We start from the raw sequence: 15945 nt of genomic DNA on the forward strand, positions 1-15945 counted from the left end.
GCCACCATGTTTTAATTCTAAAGTAGTCTAATCACATAAGAGGGTCACTAAAGTTTTCAATTCTTACACATTATTACCAAAATTCAGTGTTATACTTTTAATAAATTATTGCTATATCGAAACCATGAAAAGACCAAAAGGGGGAAAAAAAATGAATACTCACCCCCTTCTCTGCTAACAGTTTACTTGATTGCTCAAGATATTGGGCAGCTTCATACCAAATATCAGGGTGATGGCCCAGTACCAGCAGGCACTGTTCATAAGCAAACATAACTAAGAGAAGACATTTGCAACATTTAATTAGAATAAACATTATTTATAAAACTATCCATATAAGTATCACAACTAAATTTTTAGGCTAAGACAGGGCCCTCAATAATGAATGGTAATTAGAAATAAAAAACTTTAGTGATTTATTATCATCCACCCAAACCCATTCATTTATCATTTATTAAATTAATATTTATTGAGTACCAACTATATGCTGCTGCTGCTGCTAAGTCACTTCAGTCGTGTCTGACTCTGCATGACCCCATAGACAGCAGCCCACCAGGCTCCCCCGTCCCTGGGATTCTCCAGGCAAGAACACTGGAGTGGGCTGCCATTTCCTTCTCCAAAGCATGAAAGTGAAAAGTGAAAGTGAAGTCGCTCAGTCGTGTCCGACCCTCAGCGATCCCATGGACTGCAGCCTACCAGGCTCCTCCATCCATGGGATTTTCCAGGCAAGAGTACTGGAGTGGGGTGCCATTGCCTTCTCCAAACTATATGCTAAGGAATGTGAAAGACACTGTGAATATACCAGTGACTAAGACTTCCTATATTCAAGAAGTCTGCAATATTTTGGGAAGATTGATATTAAGAAAACAATTGTGAAAATAAGCATGATGAGAAAGTACAGTGTACTCTTAACTTACAACAGCAGGACTTCACATAGTTTAGAGACTCAAGAAAGGCTTCACTAAGGAACTGACATCTAAGTGAAACCTGAAGAAGGGATAGAATCTGGTCTGATGAGAGTGTAAGTGTAAGTAGAGGCAGGAAGGACAGGAGTAGATACAAAAATGGTGCAGGCAAAGGAAACAGTACTTGCTCGGCTAAGAGAACAAAGCAAGATTAAGGAGTCTTTTTAAGTTCCAAAGTCTAGTGCTAGCAGTGGCAGAGTAGTCTGTATAAGACTAACTCTTGTGGGGAAAAAAAAATCATCAACTGAACAATACAAAAGGCAACAATTTGAAGGCACCAGAGAATGACCAAAAGAAAAACCAGAGAGGCCTGAGCTCTAAAAACTGGAATTTTAAAAAATTGTAGACATGTATTTAATATGTTATTCCCCTCTAATACACAGCCCTGTGTGTGTTGTTCTGGGATAGCTAGAACTCAAGTCCAATGCTGAAGTTTTACCAGCTTGAGGTAAGTGACATGGAGTTTTGGGTTAGAAGAGCAACCAGAAATTAAGGGGGGAAATCCCCCAAAAGAGAACCACAGAAGGTGGAGGCTGAAAATCTGGACATAAATGCCCTCAAAATTTTAACTGACTCTAAAATAGACATCCACAGGAAAAAATACAAAGAGCCAGAGCAGAAAGAAGAGCTGAAAGAGCTGGAGTGACATCTCATCAGCTGCCCACTCACTGTAATGGAGACCATGTTTGGATTCTGACTCCCATCAGGTTAAGGGATTCTGAGTAAACACCTTGAACTTTCCATTGCCTTAAGAGTAAAGACTATATCCCAGGACTAAGATTTACTGTGAGATAAAGGCCACTAACACAGGCTCATCCTAACACCGTAAAGCCAAGCCTCCACAAAGTCGAGAAGATCTGCCAGTAATCTAACTCCCTGCTAAAATAAAAGCCAACATTCTTCAGAGGAAGATAATAGAATCTAGTCTTTACTATGTACCATTTACACAGCTGTACAATGTCCAGAAATTTTTTTTTAAATGTCCAGACTTCTGACAAAAAAAAAATGTGACCTATAGTCAAGAGGAAAAGAAATCAACTCCTCAATAGCACAGATGTTGGAATTAGCAGACAAAGGTTTTATAACTATTTTAAATATATTCAAGGATAAAAAGAGAAAGATGGTAATGGCCATGGAATCTCAACAGAAAAAGGAAAACTGTAATACATATAAAAATTCCTAGAATGGAAATTTATGGAACTGCAAAGTAGAATATTTGAAATGAAGAATTCACCAGATGGGCTCACCAGCATACTGTATATGATAAAATAAAGGCCAGTGAACATGGAGACATCTATAGAAATTACTGAGTCTGAGAAACATAAGAGGAAAAAAGCCTGGGGATAAAAAAACCAGCCTTGGTAACCTACAGGATAATATCAAGTGGCCTAACATACATATAATTGGAGTCTCAGGAGAGCTAATCTTGTTACCTCTTTTAGTTATCAGGGTCTGATCTTCTGTACGAAGAGGGTTGCTCTTTTCCCACTGTATGTACTTCTTCCACATATCCACCTGCTGAGCTTCTTGAGGAGTATTTTGAGGAGGCACTGAGGGAGCATTGCGGTCCAAACCTTTCATTACTGTCTCATATTCCTAGACAATAAGCATTTAGAATTCTGTGGTAAGCTGAAGAACAACTAATATATGGAATGGAGTTGATCAGTTTGGAATATTTTGTTCAAAATGCCTTTCACCCCCCAAATACTACTTTGTTCACAGTTCAGTTCAGTTTAGTCGCTCAGTCGTGGCCGACTCTTTGCGACCCCATGAATTGCAGCATGCCAGGTCTCCCTGTCCATCACCAGCTCCTGGAGTTCACCCAAACTCATGTGCATTGAGTCGGTGATGCCATCAAGCCATCTCATCCTCTGTCGTCCCCTTCTCCTCCTGCTCTCAATCCCTCCCAGCATCCGTCTTTTCCAATGAATCAACTCTTCACATGAGGTGACCAAAGTACTGGAGTTTCAGCTTCAGCATCAGTCCTTCCAAAGAACATCCAGGACTGATCTCCTTTAGAATGGACTGGTTGGATCTCCCTGCGGTCCAAGGGACTCTCAAGAGTCTCCTACAAGACCACAGTTCAAAAGCATCAATTCTTCGGTGCTCAGCTTTCTTCACAGTCCGACTTTCACATCCATATGTGACCACTGGAAAAACCATAGCCTTGACTAGATGGACCTTTGTTGGCAAAGTAATGTCTCTGCTTTTGAATATGCTATCTAGGTTGGTCATAACTTTCCTTCCAAGGAGTAAGAGTCTTTTAATATCATGGCTGCAATCACCATCTACAGTGATTTTGGAGCCCCCAAAAATAAAGTCTGACACTGTTCCCACTGTTTCCCCATCTATTTCCCATGAAGTGATGGGACCAGATGCCATGATCTTAGTTACTACTTTGTTAATATAACCTAAAAACTATTTAAGAGCAGGGAGAAAGATAAAAGATTAATCACCCAATAACAGGTTCCCAGGACAAGGTGAAGAGAACAGCCCTGGGCCCTCTCTGTAGGTGATACAGAAAGTCATTCTCAAGACAGAGAGGTTGACAGATCAACATGACTAATGATCTGGTGGCATCATTATTGCCATCTCTGAGAAACTTTCTTTTAAAACTTCAATAGTTCATAGTATTAGGCTATTTTCCCTAACTTCTAACAGTTTCACTGAGCGGAAAGGAATGTACACAAGACAAAACTCTGTCCCTGAGAGCAATGTCATTAGACCAGAGAGTAGTACAGTATTCAGATATGTATGAGCAGATAGGAGGGATGGATAACAACTACTTGATTAATTCTATGTAGAACTTTGTCTCTACAACCTGTTTCTCTGTTTTAAAAAATAATTTCTTCCAAACTTGATTTATCCTATTTTATCCCTTCACAAGTCCATTAAGAGGTATTTCACTTTAAATATCAAATACATCATCTGTTCAGACAATGTAATTAACTGTTATTAGTTAAGATTGCCAATGATTAAACATATTGAGTAATACCAGATGGGAAAAGTCCCTGTGTAAATAACATACTCATAACAAACATTATAGTAAGCAGCCTGATGGAATTCCATACCTTTGCTACCCGCCTAGCATTCATGTAATCTCTACTCCGATCTTCAATCATTTTTTTAGCTAAATGAATATTGATACCCTGAGAGAAAAAAAAGAAAATGTACATTATTTTAAAATTAACTATATGTTAATATTAGGATAATACAGTTTATTCATTTGCTAAATAACTTTCAATTATTTATTTTGAGAGGTTTTTTGGTTAGTAAAATAAAGGTTTGATCACTTTATATGCTTAAGAAAACAAGGAGGACCTGCCTATATGTTATGAGATGGCAGTAAGCTTCAAAGATAGGGAATGATTTGGAAAGGGTCAATTATTTCACATAAAATTTTACTAATAAAGAATGATGTAATGTACAGATTCAGCTGGGTGAATAGCCATGGCTTAGTTCTAAAAGCCTTTTTCTAACTAGGTCTGCACAGTTTCATTCATGCCTAGTAGTTCTCAAAGAGTAGTCCAAAGATTCCTGTTCCCCAAGACCCTTTCAGAGGGTCCATAAGATCAAAACAATTTTCATATATCACTGAGACATGATTTGCCCCTCTCACAAATATACAGGAGTTTTTCAGAAGTTATATGACATTCAATATGATACCAGATAGAATGTAGAAGCAGATATGAAAATCTGTCCTCTACTAAGCTAGATACCAGAGAGATTTGCAAAAATATGAAATAATGCCCCTTTTCTCACTGAGTTTTTTTCTTATTTTGGGAAATACAGTTTAATACTATTTATGTTAAAAATGTAAGGAGTCTATAACTATAAACTATAAATAAATTAACAAATATCTTGAAATTTTCTCAGTTTTAATTCCAACATAAGTATTCATAGGTAAAAGCCACATTGAATTTAAAGTTCTTTGGGGGCTTCCTAGGTGGCTCAATAGTGAAGAACCTGCCTCACAATGGAGACGCTGGTTCGATTCCTGATCTGGGAAGATCCCACATTCCTCAAAGCAATTAAACCCCTGCACTACAACTATTAACGCTGTGCTCCAGAGCTGGGGAGCTGCAACTTCTGAGCCCACCTGCCCTTGAGCCTGCGCTCTGCCACAAGAGAAGTCACTGCAGTGAGAAGCCTGAGCATAGCCTCTACTCGTTGCAACTAGAGAAAAGCCTGTGCAGTAACAAAGACACAGCACAGCCAAAAATAAATAAATAAAATACTAATAAATCACTTGCTTATGAAACAAAGATGTTGGACCACAGTCCCACATCTCGCAATTGCAAGGCAATAATCACATCACTGTAACTTAGGTGAAAGAGGTGCATTGCAACTCATCACTATGACTAGAAAAGTAACTAAAAAGGAACCCTTTCCTAAGAGTCAGTGGCAACATGTATGTGTATGACTGTGTGGATATAGTTTAGCACTGAATAAAAATGGTTTTGTAAGGATTATAATTCTCCTACAGTATTCTCTAAAAAATAACAGTAATATGAGATTCTCAAAACATTAGGAATGGTCCTTTCATTACAATCAACATGAAAACAAATGTATGCAGCACTGATACCCAGATACCTAATATCAGAAAGGCTACAAACCCACAACGCATGAAAATTAAAATCACTTTGTCATAATAATAAACTACTGTCCTAATTTACCTCTTCATACTTGTTATAGTCCCTCCACAGTTGTTCGATGTTGATCATTGGATTAACACAACCTCGTTGATAAACTCTTCGAACAGCTGTTATTCTCTGATTTTCTGCATAAGATCCAACAGCTTCCCTGGTATTGGATGAGAAATGCCATCAATTATATTATAGCTAAATCTGTGTTCACACAGAAAATAAAACTATGTAAATACTTACACGCCTTTTAAGAAGTTGATGTAATCCACCCAAATCTAAGAAATAAAAGAAAATGTTAGTATTTTTCTTAGTAGTTTCAAATTTATTGTGTATGTATTAGAAAATTTTAACTCTACCTGGTAAGACATAATTTCCATTCCAATTTTATCCAGTGCAAAGTCATATGCTTGAGCCATCTTTTCTCTGAAATAAATGTGAAAGACACTTTTTAGAAAAACTGTTATTAAAATGTATCTGTAACTAAAACATAATCATAACTTCCATTCATAGGATCAGAACAACATTTAAATCTTTTATAAAAACAAAATGTAATGACATCTTTGCAAGTATACAGTGTTCTTTTGTGTTTAGCTTGTTAATGTCATTAATTTATATACTTTGTTTCTTTTACCTACTACTTGTAAGCTTATCAAAGATAGGGGCCATGTTTTATATAATTTTATAACCTTCAAACTGACTAATCTTATATGTAGAAGATTCAAATGGGGAAATATCTGATTCATTGATTAAGAAGGTAAGTTATGGCTGAAGATCTATTAGCTCTGAAATAAAATTTAGGGAGGAAGAACTTGTTCAATATAAGACTAACAATAAGGAAGAAAAGAAAACAAAGAATTCTGAGAAATAATTTGCCTATTTGTTACATACGAAAAGAGCATTTGAGAAGGTCCATTATTTATATTCAACAAAGATAGATAGGTGAGGGTACTTCCTAGTGAGGAGGTCAATTACACAACAATACCATGGTCAAAGGTGCCTTCGAATAGTTAAAAAGCACATTACAAATGTAACCTGCCAAGAGTGGTGCCAGGACAATAAGATGCCTTTTATTAGGTTGACAACAAGCCTGTGAACAAAGTGATCTGGAGCTGCAAAAGTACAGTGTTTCAATATAGTACAGTGTTTCAATATAGAAGAGGGGCTTGGATGATTGAACTCTCCAGAATAAATCTAATGCCAGTGATTTTCTTTAAAGTGGTTTTCCCCATGTTTTACTAACTTCTCAGAGAATCCTGATTTTTCAAATCTTTAAATTTCTTCATCCTCTGGAGTTAAGAGTTGTGAGAGGAGATGAATAAATTAGGACATGACTTGCATTCTTAAGATCCTGATTTAACTTACTTGTAACTTGGTAGTTTACCCTTGGTTTCTCGGACATATGAAAGATAACACTTCCATAAATCAATGTGCAAAACCTTCATAAGGCATCTCTGAAATAGCTGTAAATACAGTAAAATATGAGAATCCACAGTTAAATAGATTTCCCATGTACACAGCTGAAATGAAACATTAAAGAAACAAATTCAACTCCTCTGTCCATGGGATTTTCCAGGCAATAGTACTGGAGTGGATTGCCATTTCCTTCTCCAGGGGATGTTCCCGATCCAGGGATCGAACCCGGGTCTCCCGCATTGTAGACAGGCGCTTTACCATCTGAGCCATCAGGGAAGTCCTTTCATGAATTTAACTTCTTACAAATAAATGACAACAACTCCGTCTAGTTTGTTTACATAATCAAAATCATTCTCATAATTTTGGTCAGGAGAATATAATTACTTTCTTTTCCAAAATTTTATTATGAACATTTTCAAGCACACGAATGGGTTGAATAAGTACAATGAACTCCTATATAATCACTTTGTTGTTATGTCGCTAAGTCAAGTCCAGCTCCATGGACTGTAGCCTGCCAGGCTCCTCTGTTCATGGGATTTCCCAAGCAAGATTACTGGAGTGGGTTGCCACTTCCTTCTCCAGGGGATCATCCGGACACAGGGACTGAACTTGCATCTCTTCCATCTCCTGCATTGGCAGGCAGATTCTTTTCTACTGAGCCACCTAGGAAGCTCATATAATCACTAGCTAGATTCAGTAATTATTAACATTTTACTGTATTCGCCTCACAAATGTTAAGTCCTAAATTAAACTTCAGCATAAAATTCAAAGTGTATTTAAGAGGACTCACCTTTTCTACCTTGTCATAATTTTTAGCTTTAATCTGCAGAGAAACAGAAGAAAAAAAAATAGAATTAACACTATTATTTTTAGAGTATTAAAACACTATGAGTGTTTTGATTACACTTGTAAATTCATTTCTATACTTTCCTATTAATTCTGCCTATCAAAAATAGCAAATAATAGAAGTCTGAATCCAACATGGATAACATGCATTGTAAATATGCCTTACATAAATTAATTTTATATGTAAAAAATATTATACATTCAATATGTTGAAATTTTGTGAACTAAAAATTTTGTAAAACAGTCACAAGATGAATAAAGAAATACAAACAAGACATATTTGAATAGAGCTTTGAATAGATCTATTAAAGACAAAACTTTACTTTCCCTGAAGAACTACTACTAAAACAGTCTGAGTAGGGTAGCAAAAAAGATTGGCTAATTTTGACCACACAAATTTTAATCACTCAGTCAACCTGCTATACTGGGGATATCACAGTGAACAAAACATGCATAGTCTGTCTCTGTCCTCAGAGAGCTTACAATTTTACAGGGGAAACAAGTGCCAAGGTGAGGGAACTAAAGGGTGCTATGGGAGCATTTAAGAAGAGAATAAAACTCAGGCTTAGGGGACTGCAAAAGATTGTCTAGAAGAAGTTAAGATGTTAGGAATGAGGTGTCAGGTCAGAATGGCTATCTCAAAAAGTCTACAAATAATAAATGCTGGAGAGCATACGGAGAAAAGGGAAACCTCCTACACTGTTGGTGGGAATGTAAATTGGTGCAGCTACTATGCAGAACAGTATGGAGGTCCCTTAAAAAACTAAAAATAGAGCTACCATATGATCTAGCAATCATAATCCTGGGCATATATTTGGAAAAAACGAAACTCTAATTTGAAAAGATGCATACACACTAATGTTCACAGCAGCACTATTAACAACAGCCAAGATATGAAAGCAACCCAAGTGCCTATCAACAAATAATTGGCTTAAGAAGATGTGGTGTGTGTGTACACACACAATGGGATATTACTTAGGCATGAAATAGAATGCAATATGGCCATTTGCAGCAATGTGGATAGACCTAGAGAATATTATACCAAGTGAAGTAAGTCAGAAAAGGTGAATATTATGTCACTGATTATGTAGCATCTAAAAAAATAATACAAATGAATCTATACACAAAACAGAAATAGACTCAGAGACATAGAAAATAAACTTATGATTACCAACGGGGAAAGGGAAGAGAAGACAAGTAAATTAGGAGTATGGGATTAACAAATTACTATACATAAAACAGATAAGCAACAGGGGTTTACTGTATAGCACAGGGAACGATACTCAACATCTTATAATCTAATATGGAAAATAATCTGAAATATATGCTTACACATACAACTGAATCACATTGCTATGTAGTGGAAACTAACACAAAACTGTAAATCAATTATACTTTAATTAAAAAAGAAGAATGAGTTGTTAGACTGATAAAGGGAAGATTTATTCCAGGTAGGAGTGACATGTGTGAAGACAACGGTTAAATACTATTAGATTTCCCTTTGAATATTTTCATTAGATGGTAGGTGGGGTTAGTTGTTCAATTGTGATATATCAGCAAATCTTTGTATCAGCCTGATACATGAATAATTTGGTTAGTGAAATTGGCTTGTGGTCCTTTCCAATTAGTAGTATGTATAAAATTTCCCACAGCTTTCTAGCTTAAGGTACTACAGATCAGAACTCTGATGACAGGGTCTTTTTCTTTTGCTGATTTCTTGCTCTCTTTCTCTCTGGATTTCACCCTTCATCTTCAGAGATCATAAATTGTAACAGGATTTGCTTAAACAGTCTTTGCACTTTGAGGCAGTCAGTCAGAGCTCTGGAGTCAAATCTCTTGGGTTCACTTTCTGACTGTAATAGTTAACCTTTTTTCCCTTGTCTGAATTAGGGGGGATAATAGCACCTATTTTGTAGGGCTGTTGTAAGGATTCAACAAGTTAATAAATGTAAAGCCTTTAAAACACTGCCTAGAAGAATGGGAACTTAGTAATTGGTATGACATTTTTATTATTTTTAAAAATATTTATTTGCATGTGCCAGGTCTGTTTAGTTGGGGCATGATAACTCTTAGTTTTGCATGTGGGATCTAGTTCCCTGATCAGAAATGGAACTCAGCCTCCACCCCCCACCCCCACCCTGCATTGGGAACACAGGATCTTAGCCACTGAACTACCAGGGAAATCCCATTATTTATTATTATTACCACGAATTCTGCTTGGGACTCAACATGCCCCTTGAAGCTAGAATCATGCCTATTTCAGCTCAAGGATGTCTTTTTAAAATTACTGCCTCTCTTCAATCTATTCCTTTTTTTTCCTTCTTGAACTCCTATTATACACATTAGTTCTCCTTCTGTCCTCAAAATCTGTTATTTTTATCCTTTCTTTGCCTTTGGCTTTAGGTTTAAAAATATTTCTTCCACTAGATTCTCCAGGCCACAAATTTAAGTCTCTGTGTTATCACTTTCCTCCATTTGACCTATTGTTGTAGTTAGTTCAAAAATTAGCATTTTTAGCGCCCAAGATTTTTTGTGTTTTTTAAATACTGCACTTTCAATCTCACTGTGCTCCTGTTATTTTTTTCAAGTTATTGTCTCTCTCCTCCAAAAGCTTTTTGTTGGGGGCCTGTCCCAACAGTTTGTGTTCCTTTCTTGTTGCTGGATCCTTAGATATGCAGTTATTTTTTCCATCTATTCCCTGAGCTCAGAGTTGGCAGTCCCAGTGTAGTAGCTGACCCTCTCTACCACAACAGCTGTGTAGCAGGTGTAGACAGCAAGTTGGCTGATGGTAGTCTTTTGACAAAAAAACAGAGAAGTCTTTACACAAGAGTAAGGAGGACTCAGCTTGCCAATTCATCTCCTTTTTGGTTTCCTGGAGTCCAGGCTGATGTCAACATCTAGGGTGCCAAGTGTTTCTGGGTCAGTTTCTTATTCCTTGTCTTAGGCGCTCCACCAGCCCTGTCTTTCAAGACTTCTGTAGAAACTGAGATTTCCTTTCATCCAACTGCTTGCCTCAGTACAAATAAATAAGTTGAGAGTGGGAATGAAGTAAGATGAATTCAAGTCACCAGACTTCCAGATGTAGATGGCAGATTATACACAGTTCTTACCACTGGCCAGGAAAACTAAAACTACTCATTGGGAAAATTGGCAAAGAATCTGAATAGGCAATTCTCAGAAGAGGAAATGTAAATGGTTAAAATTAATATGGCACCACACACAAATTTCCAAAATAGGAAATACAAATTAAAATAGTAAAATATCACTTTATACCCATCAGAACAGTAAAAGCTTCAGAGGGTATAACACTACCAAAGCAATGAGAATTAGTGACTTCATCCATTGCTGTAGGAAATATTGTTATGGCCTTTACAGAAAACCACTGGGAAAAGCTACTCAAATAAAAATTACACATCTTTTAACACAGCAATTTTACTTCTGGGACCTACCCCAAAGAAATAAAAACACCAGGACAAAAATGGGTTTATACAAAGTTATTTCCTGCAAACTTTGCAGCAGCAAAATCTTTAACAAAATAAATGTCCCCCAAAACAGAAGTGGTCTAAATTAATAATCATGGTGCATCCACATCACGGAACTTTGTGTCCATATAAAACAAATTAGGGCTATAATAAGTAATTTGGGGGAATGTACACAAGATTTTATTGAATGAAAAAAGGCTAAAATATGTATAATATAATCCATTCTTGTAAAAAAAAAGCTAATATGATTATGGTAGATAGAGTTCTATGGGTGGAGGGAGGAATAGAGACAAGAAAAAAGAGACTGTATTTCATTATGATTTCATTTATGCATTTGAGTAAAAATTGTCTATATGTGTGTAAAAATGTAAACAAAAATTCTTAAATTTTTTCTTACATAAATTGATCTTGTATCTTTCATTCATCAATTATTTATTACTTCAATTAGTGTAAGTTCAAAATACATATGTACGAAAAGACCCTTCTGATTAATATAGGAAGACTCTATGGCCTTGAATACATTGCTACTGTCATTCACTTAATTCAATCAAATATTCTTTGACAGCCACTCTGTACATAGTGCCTACACTGGTAAAATTACCATTAGCAGGTATCTCATTTTTAAAACATCATTCAATCTTTAAAAATACCACTCTACTTTGGAGAAGCAGTGTGGTAGTGAAAAGAATTTGATCACCCTTTATCAACCACTGAATCTCTCCCATCATCAGAGTTTTCATTTTTAAACAAAAATAATAATACATACTAAGAATGGTTTTCCAAGGACTGAAAAGAAAGCATCTAGACATTCCAGATACTCATATATCATACCAATTAACAAAATTACAAACCAAAAGAATATAAACTTCATTACATCTTCTTTGAACAGAGCTATGTAAACCAAATTACCAGAAAGAGCAATGTTGTTATTACAATTGGCCTCATTTGAGAAAAAGCAAAGGTTATGTGGATGATTATATTCAAATTCCATTATTGGTGAAACTAGTACAAGAACATGTGAACATCACTTTGGTCATTCTACTACTAGTCTATTTTTCTTTTTCGAAAGATTACTGTTTACTAGATTTACATGAAAACATCTTATCTTTAAGTTAAATATTTAAAGATATACTTAGCATAATTATGTACTTTTGTACAGGAAATCTACCTGATAAACAAAGTTAGGTTTAAATTTTAAAACCTTTTGATAGCGCTTTGAGTTTTGTTTTGATATCAGAAATTCTCAGATCTTTCTGTCATTAACCAATAGAAAATGCCTCCATTTAGGACAGAAAAACTGAAGAGAGATTTTTCCGAAGAGGAAATGCAAATGGCCAACAGGTACATGAAAAGATGCTTAGCATCATCAGTTCAGTTCAGTTCAGTCGCTCAGTCATGTCTGACTTTTTGCGACCCCATGAATCGCAGCACACCAGGCCTCCCTGTTCATCACCAACTCCCAGAGTTCACTCAGACTCACGTCCATCGAGTCCGTGATGCCACCAGCCATCTCATCCTCTGTCGTCCCCTTCTCCTCCTGCCCCCAATCCCTCCCAGCATCAGAGTCTTTTTCAATGAGTCAACTCTTCACATGAGGTGGCCAAAGTACTGGAGTTTCAGCTTTAGCATCAGTCCTTCCAAAGAAATCCCAGGGCTGATCTCCTTCCGAATGGACTGGTTGGATCTCCTTGTAGTCCAAGGGACTCTCAAGAATCTTCTCCAACACCACAGTTCAAAAGCATCAATTCTTCGACGCTCAGCCTTCTTCACAGTCCAACTCTCACATCCATACATGACTACTGGAAAAACCATAGCCTTGACTCGACGGACCTTAGTCAGCAAAGTAATGTCTCTGCTTTTGAATATGCTATCTAGGTTGGTCATAACTTTTTTTCCAAAGAGTAAGTGTCTTTTAATTTCATGGCTGCTGTCACCATCCACAGTGATTTTGAAGCCCAGAAAAATAAAGTCTGACACTGTTTCCACTGTTTCCCCATCTATTTCCCATGAAGTGATGGGACCGGATGCCATGATCTTTGCTTTCTGAATGTTGAGCTTTTAAGCCAACTTTTTCACTCTCCTCTTTCACTTGCATCAAGAGGCTTTTTAGTTCCTCTTCACTTTCTGCCATAAGGGTGGTGTCATCTGCATATCTGACATTATTGATATTTCTCCCGGCAATCTTGATTCCAGCTTGTTTCTTCCAGCCCAGCGTTTCTCATGATGTACTATGCATAGACGTTAAATAAGCAGGGTAACAATATACAGCCTTGACATACTCCTTTTCCTATTTGAAACCAGTCTGTTGTTCCATGTCCAGTTCTAACTGTTGCTTCCTGACCGGCATACAGATTTCTCAAGAGGCAGGTCAGGTGGTCTGGTATTCCCACCTCTTGAAGAATTTTCCACAGTTGATTGTGATCCACATAGTCAAAGGCTTTGGCATAGTCAATAAAGCAGAAATAGATGTTTTTCTGGAACTCTCTTGCTTTTTCCATGATTCAGCGGATGTTGGCAATGTTAGCATCATCAGGGAAATGCAAATCAAAACTGTGTAGTTTTCACCTCATACCTGTCAGAATGGATATCACCATAAGGAACACAAATAACACATGTTGGCTGGCGAGGATGTGGAGGAAGGGGAAACCTCATAAACTGATTGTGGGAATATAAATTGGTACAACCACTGTGGAAAACAGTATGGAGGTTTCTCAAAACCAAAATAGGAATTCTACTCCTGGGTATATATCCCAAACTACTAAAATCATTAATTCAAAAAGACACATGCACCCCAATGTTCAGAGTAGCATTATTCACAATTCCTAAGATATGGACGCAAACCAAGTATCCATCAACAGAATGGATAAGGAAGATGTGGTATTAATAAATACACACAATGGAATACTAGTCAGTCATGAAAAAGAATGAAATTTTGTTATTTACAGCAACATGGATGAACCTGAAGGGTATTATACTAACTGTATTAAGACAGAGAAAAATAAATACTGTACATCACTTACATGTGGAACCTAAAAAATACAATAAGCCAGTGAGTATAACAAAAAAGAAGCAGACTCACAACTACAGAGAACAAATTAGTGGTTACCAATAAGGAGAAGGAACAGGGAAGGAGCAATATAGGACTAGGGGATTCAGAGGTAAGAACTATTAGGTACAAAATAAGCTACAAGGACATATGTACAACATGGGGAAATACAGGCAATATTTTATAACAATTATGAATGGAGTATATTAATAAAAATTGTGAATCACTATACTGTACACCTGTAACTTATATAACAACATCGGCTATACTTCAATAAAAATAAAAGCCTCCATTTAAAGCCCTTTATATATATGCACACAATTTTGCCAAGTTTCCTTAACTTGCTCACATCTTATCTATTATATTAAAAGTAATGCTGCATAAGTTTAAATAATAGGGGTTCTTAAAAAATTATCTTTAGGGAATTCCTTGGTTGTCCAGTGGAGGGTGCACAGGTTCCAACCCTGGTCAGGAAAACTAAGATTCTGCATGCTGCATGGTGCAACCATAAACAAAAAATTATGTTTAGTCTTCAGTTCTCTAACTTGCAAATGGTCATTGGAGGTTTCTGTTTTTCAAACAGGAATCCTAATTTATTCTAATGCAAAAAAATATTTGAAGTGGTTGGAGATATACCAAAAAATGAACAATTTATCTGTTCATGTGATGGAATGATTGTTTTTTTCAAAGCTTCTAATAACATGGCCATTTTATTTTTGTAATTAAAAAAAATTATTCCAAGAAAAAAATTAGTATAATGTAATACTTATATTTTTATATCACTACTATTTATAATCAAATGTCATACAACTGCAATATTACATTTTGGTGAATCATTTGAAATATCAAAATATGAAAAGTTAAGGTGGAAGGAAAGAACTAAATTTAAAAAATTGTCAACTGGCAATTCCTTGGAAGTTCAGTGGTTAGGACTCTGCACCTACGTTGAAGACTTGGGTTTGATTCCTGGCAAGGCCAAAAAAAATTATTTCCTCAGAAATTTTTTTTTCTTACAATATAGCTAGGGGAAAAAAATCCAACCAAATTCTGTAACATCAGAACTTTTTACTGTTATTTTTTAAGCTGTCAATTATAATAAGTAACTAACTGTATAAATGATTTTAAATGTTTCAAAAACACATCTGACTAGTAAAACTTAACTGGCAAGAGGACTCTAGAGAGGAAAGTAAGCAAAACAATCTAAAGAAAAAAGTAAGTCTCTATATATTGTGTTGAGGTTTTCATATAATAACTATTTGTTTTTTAAGACTCTACTGGTCCACACAGCAGAGGTGGAGTCTGGCCCCATCTCAAGTAAGATCATATGGCAGTTGCTTAAATAAATGTGATGAATAACCAAATTAATTGTAAACCCACACTCTTAATTTGTTCTCTATATCTTTTCTACTCTAGAGCACAGCACACACACTTTTGTGGAATTTAAGCAACCAATTTGAGTTGCAGAAGCTGCCTCATTCTGTTTGTCTTAATTTTCTAAAAAGTTCAGCCCCAATCCTGAAACCTGAAAGAAATGGAATCCTAAATATAAA

General features: G+C 36.2%; 1 protein-coding gene across 1 annotated transcript in view; it reads right to left on the reverse strand.

Moving 5' to 3' along the window:
* The window catches only part of CSTF3 (cleavage stimulation factor subunit 3), a 66390-nt gene that overhangs the window by 9827 nt on the left and 40618 nt on the right, over positions 1-15945 (reverse strand). The window contains exons 4-11 of the mRNA XM_052652686.1: positions 7812-7844; positions 6971-7068; positions 5965-6031; positions 5849-5883; positions 5639-5765; positions 4034-4111; positions 2396-2558; positions 164-273 (exon numbers count right to left, since the gene is read on the reverse strand). Coding sequence (XP_052508646.1) covers positions 164-273; positions 2396-2558; positions 4034-4111; positions 5639-5765; positions 5849-5883; positions 5965-6031; positions 6971-7068; positions 7812-7844 — 711 coding nt within the window. The remainder of the gene's footprint in view (positions 1-163; positions 274-2395; positions 2559-4033; positions 4112-5638; positions 5766-5848; positions 5884-5964; positions 6032-6970; positions 7069-7811; positions 7845-15945) is intronic.

The sequence above is a fragment of the Budorcas taxicolor genome, chromosome 15 (assembly GCF_023091745.1).
Source record: "Budorcas taxicolor isolate Tak-1 chromosome 15, Takin1.1, whole genome shotgun sequence".
Classification (NCBI taxonomy): Eukaryota; Metazoa; Chordata; class Mammalia; order Artiodactyla; family Bovidae; genus Budorcas; species Budorcas taxicolor.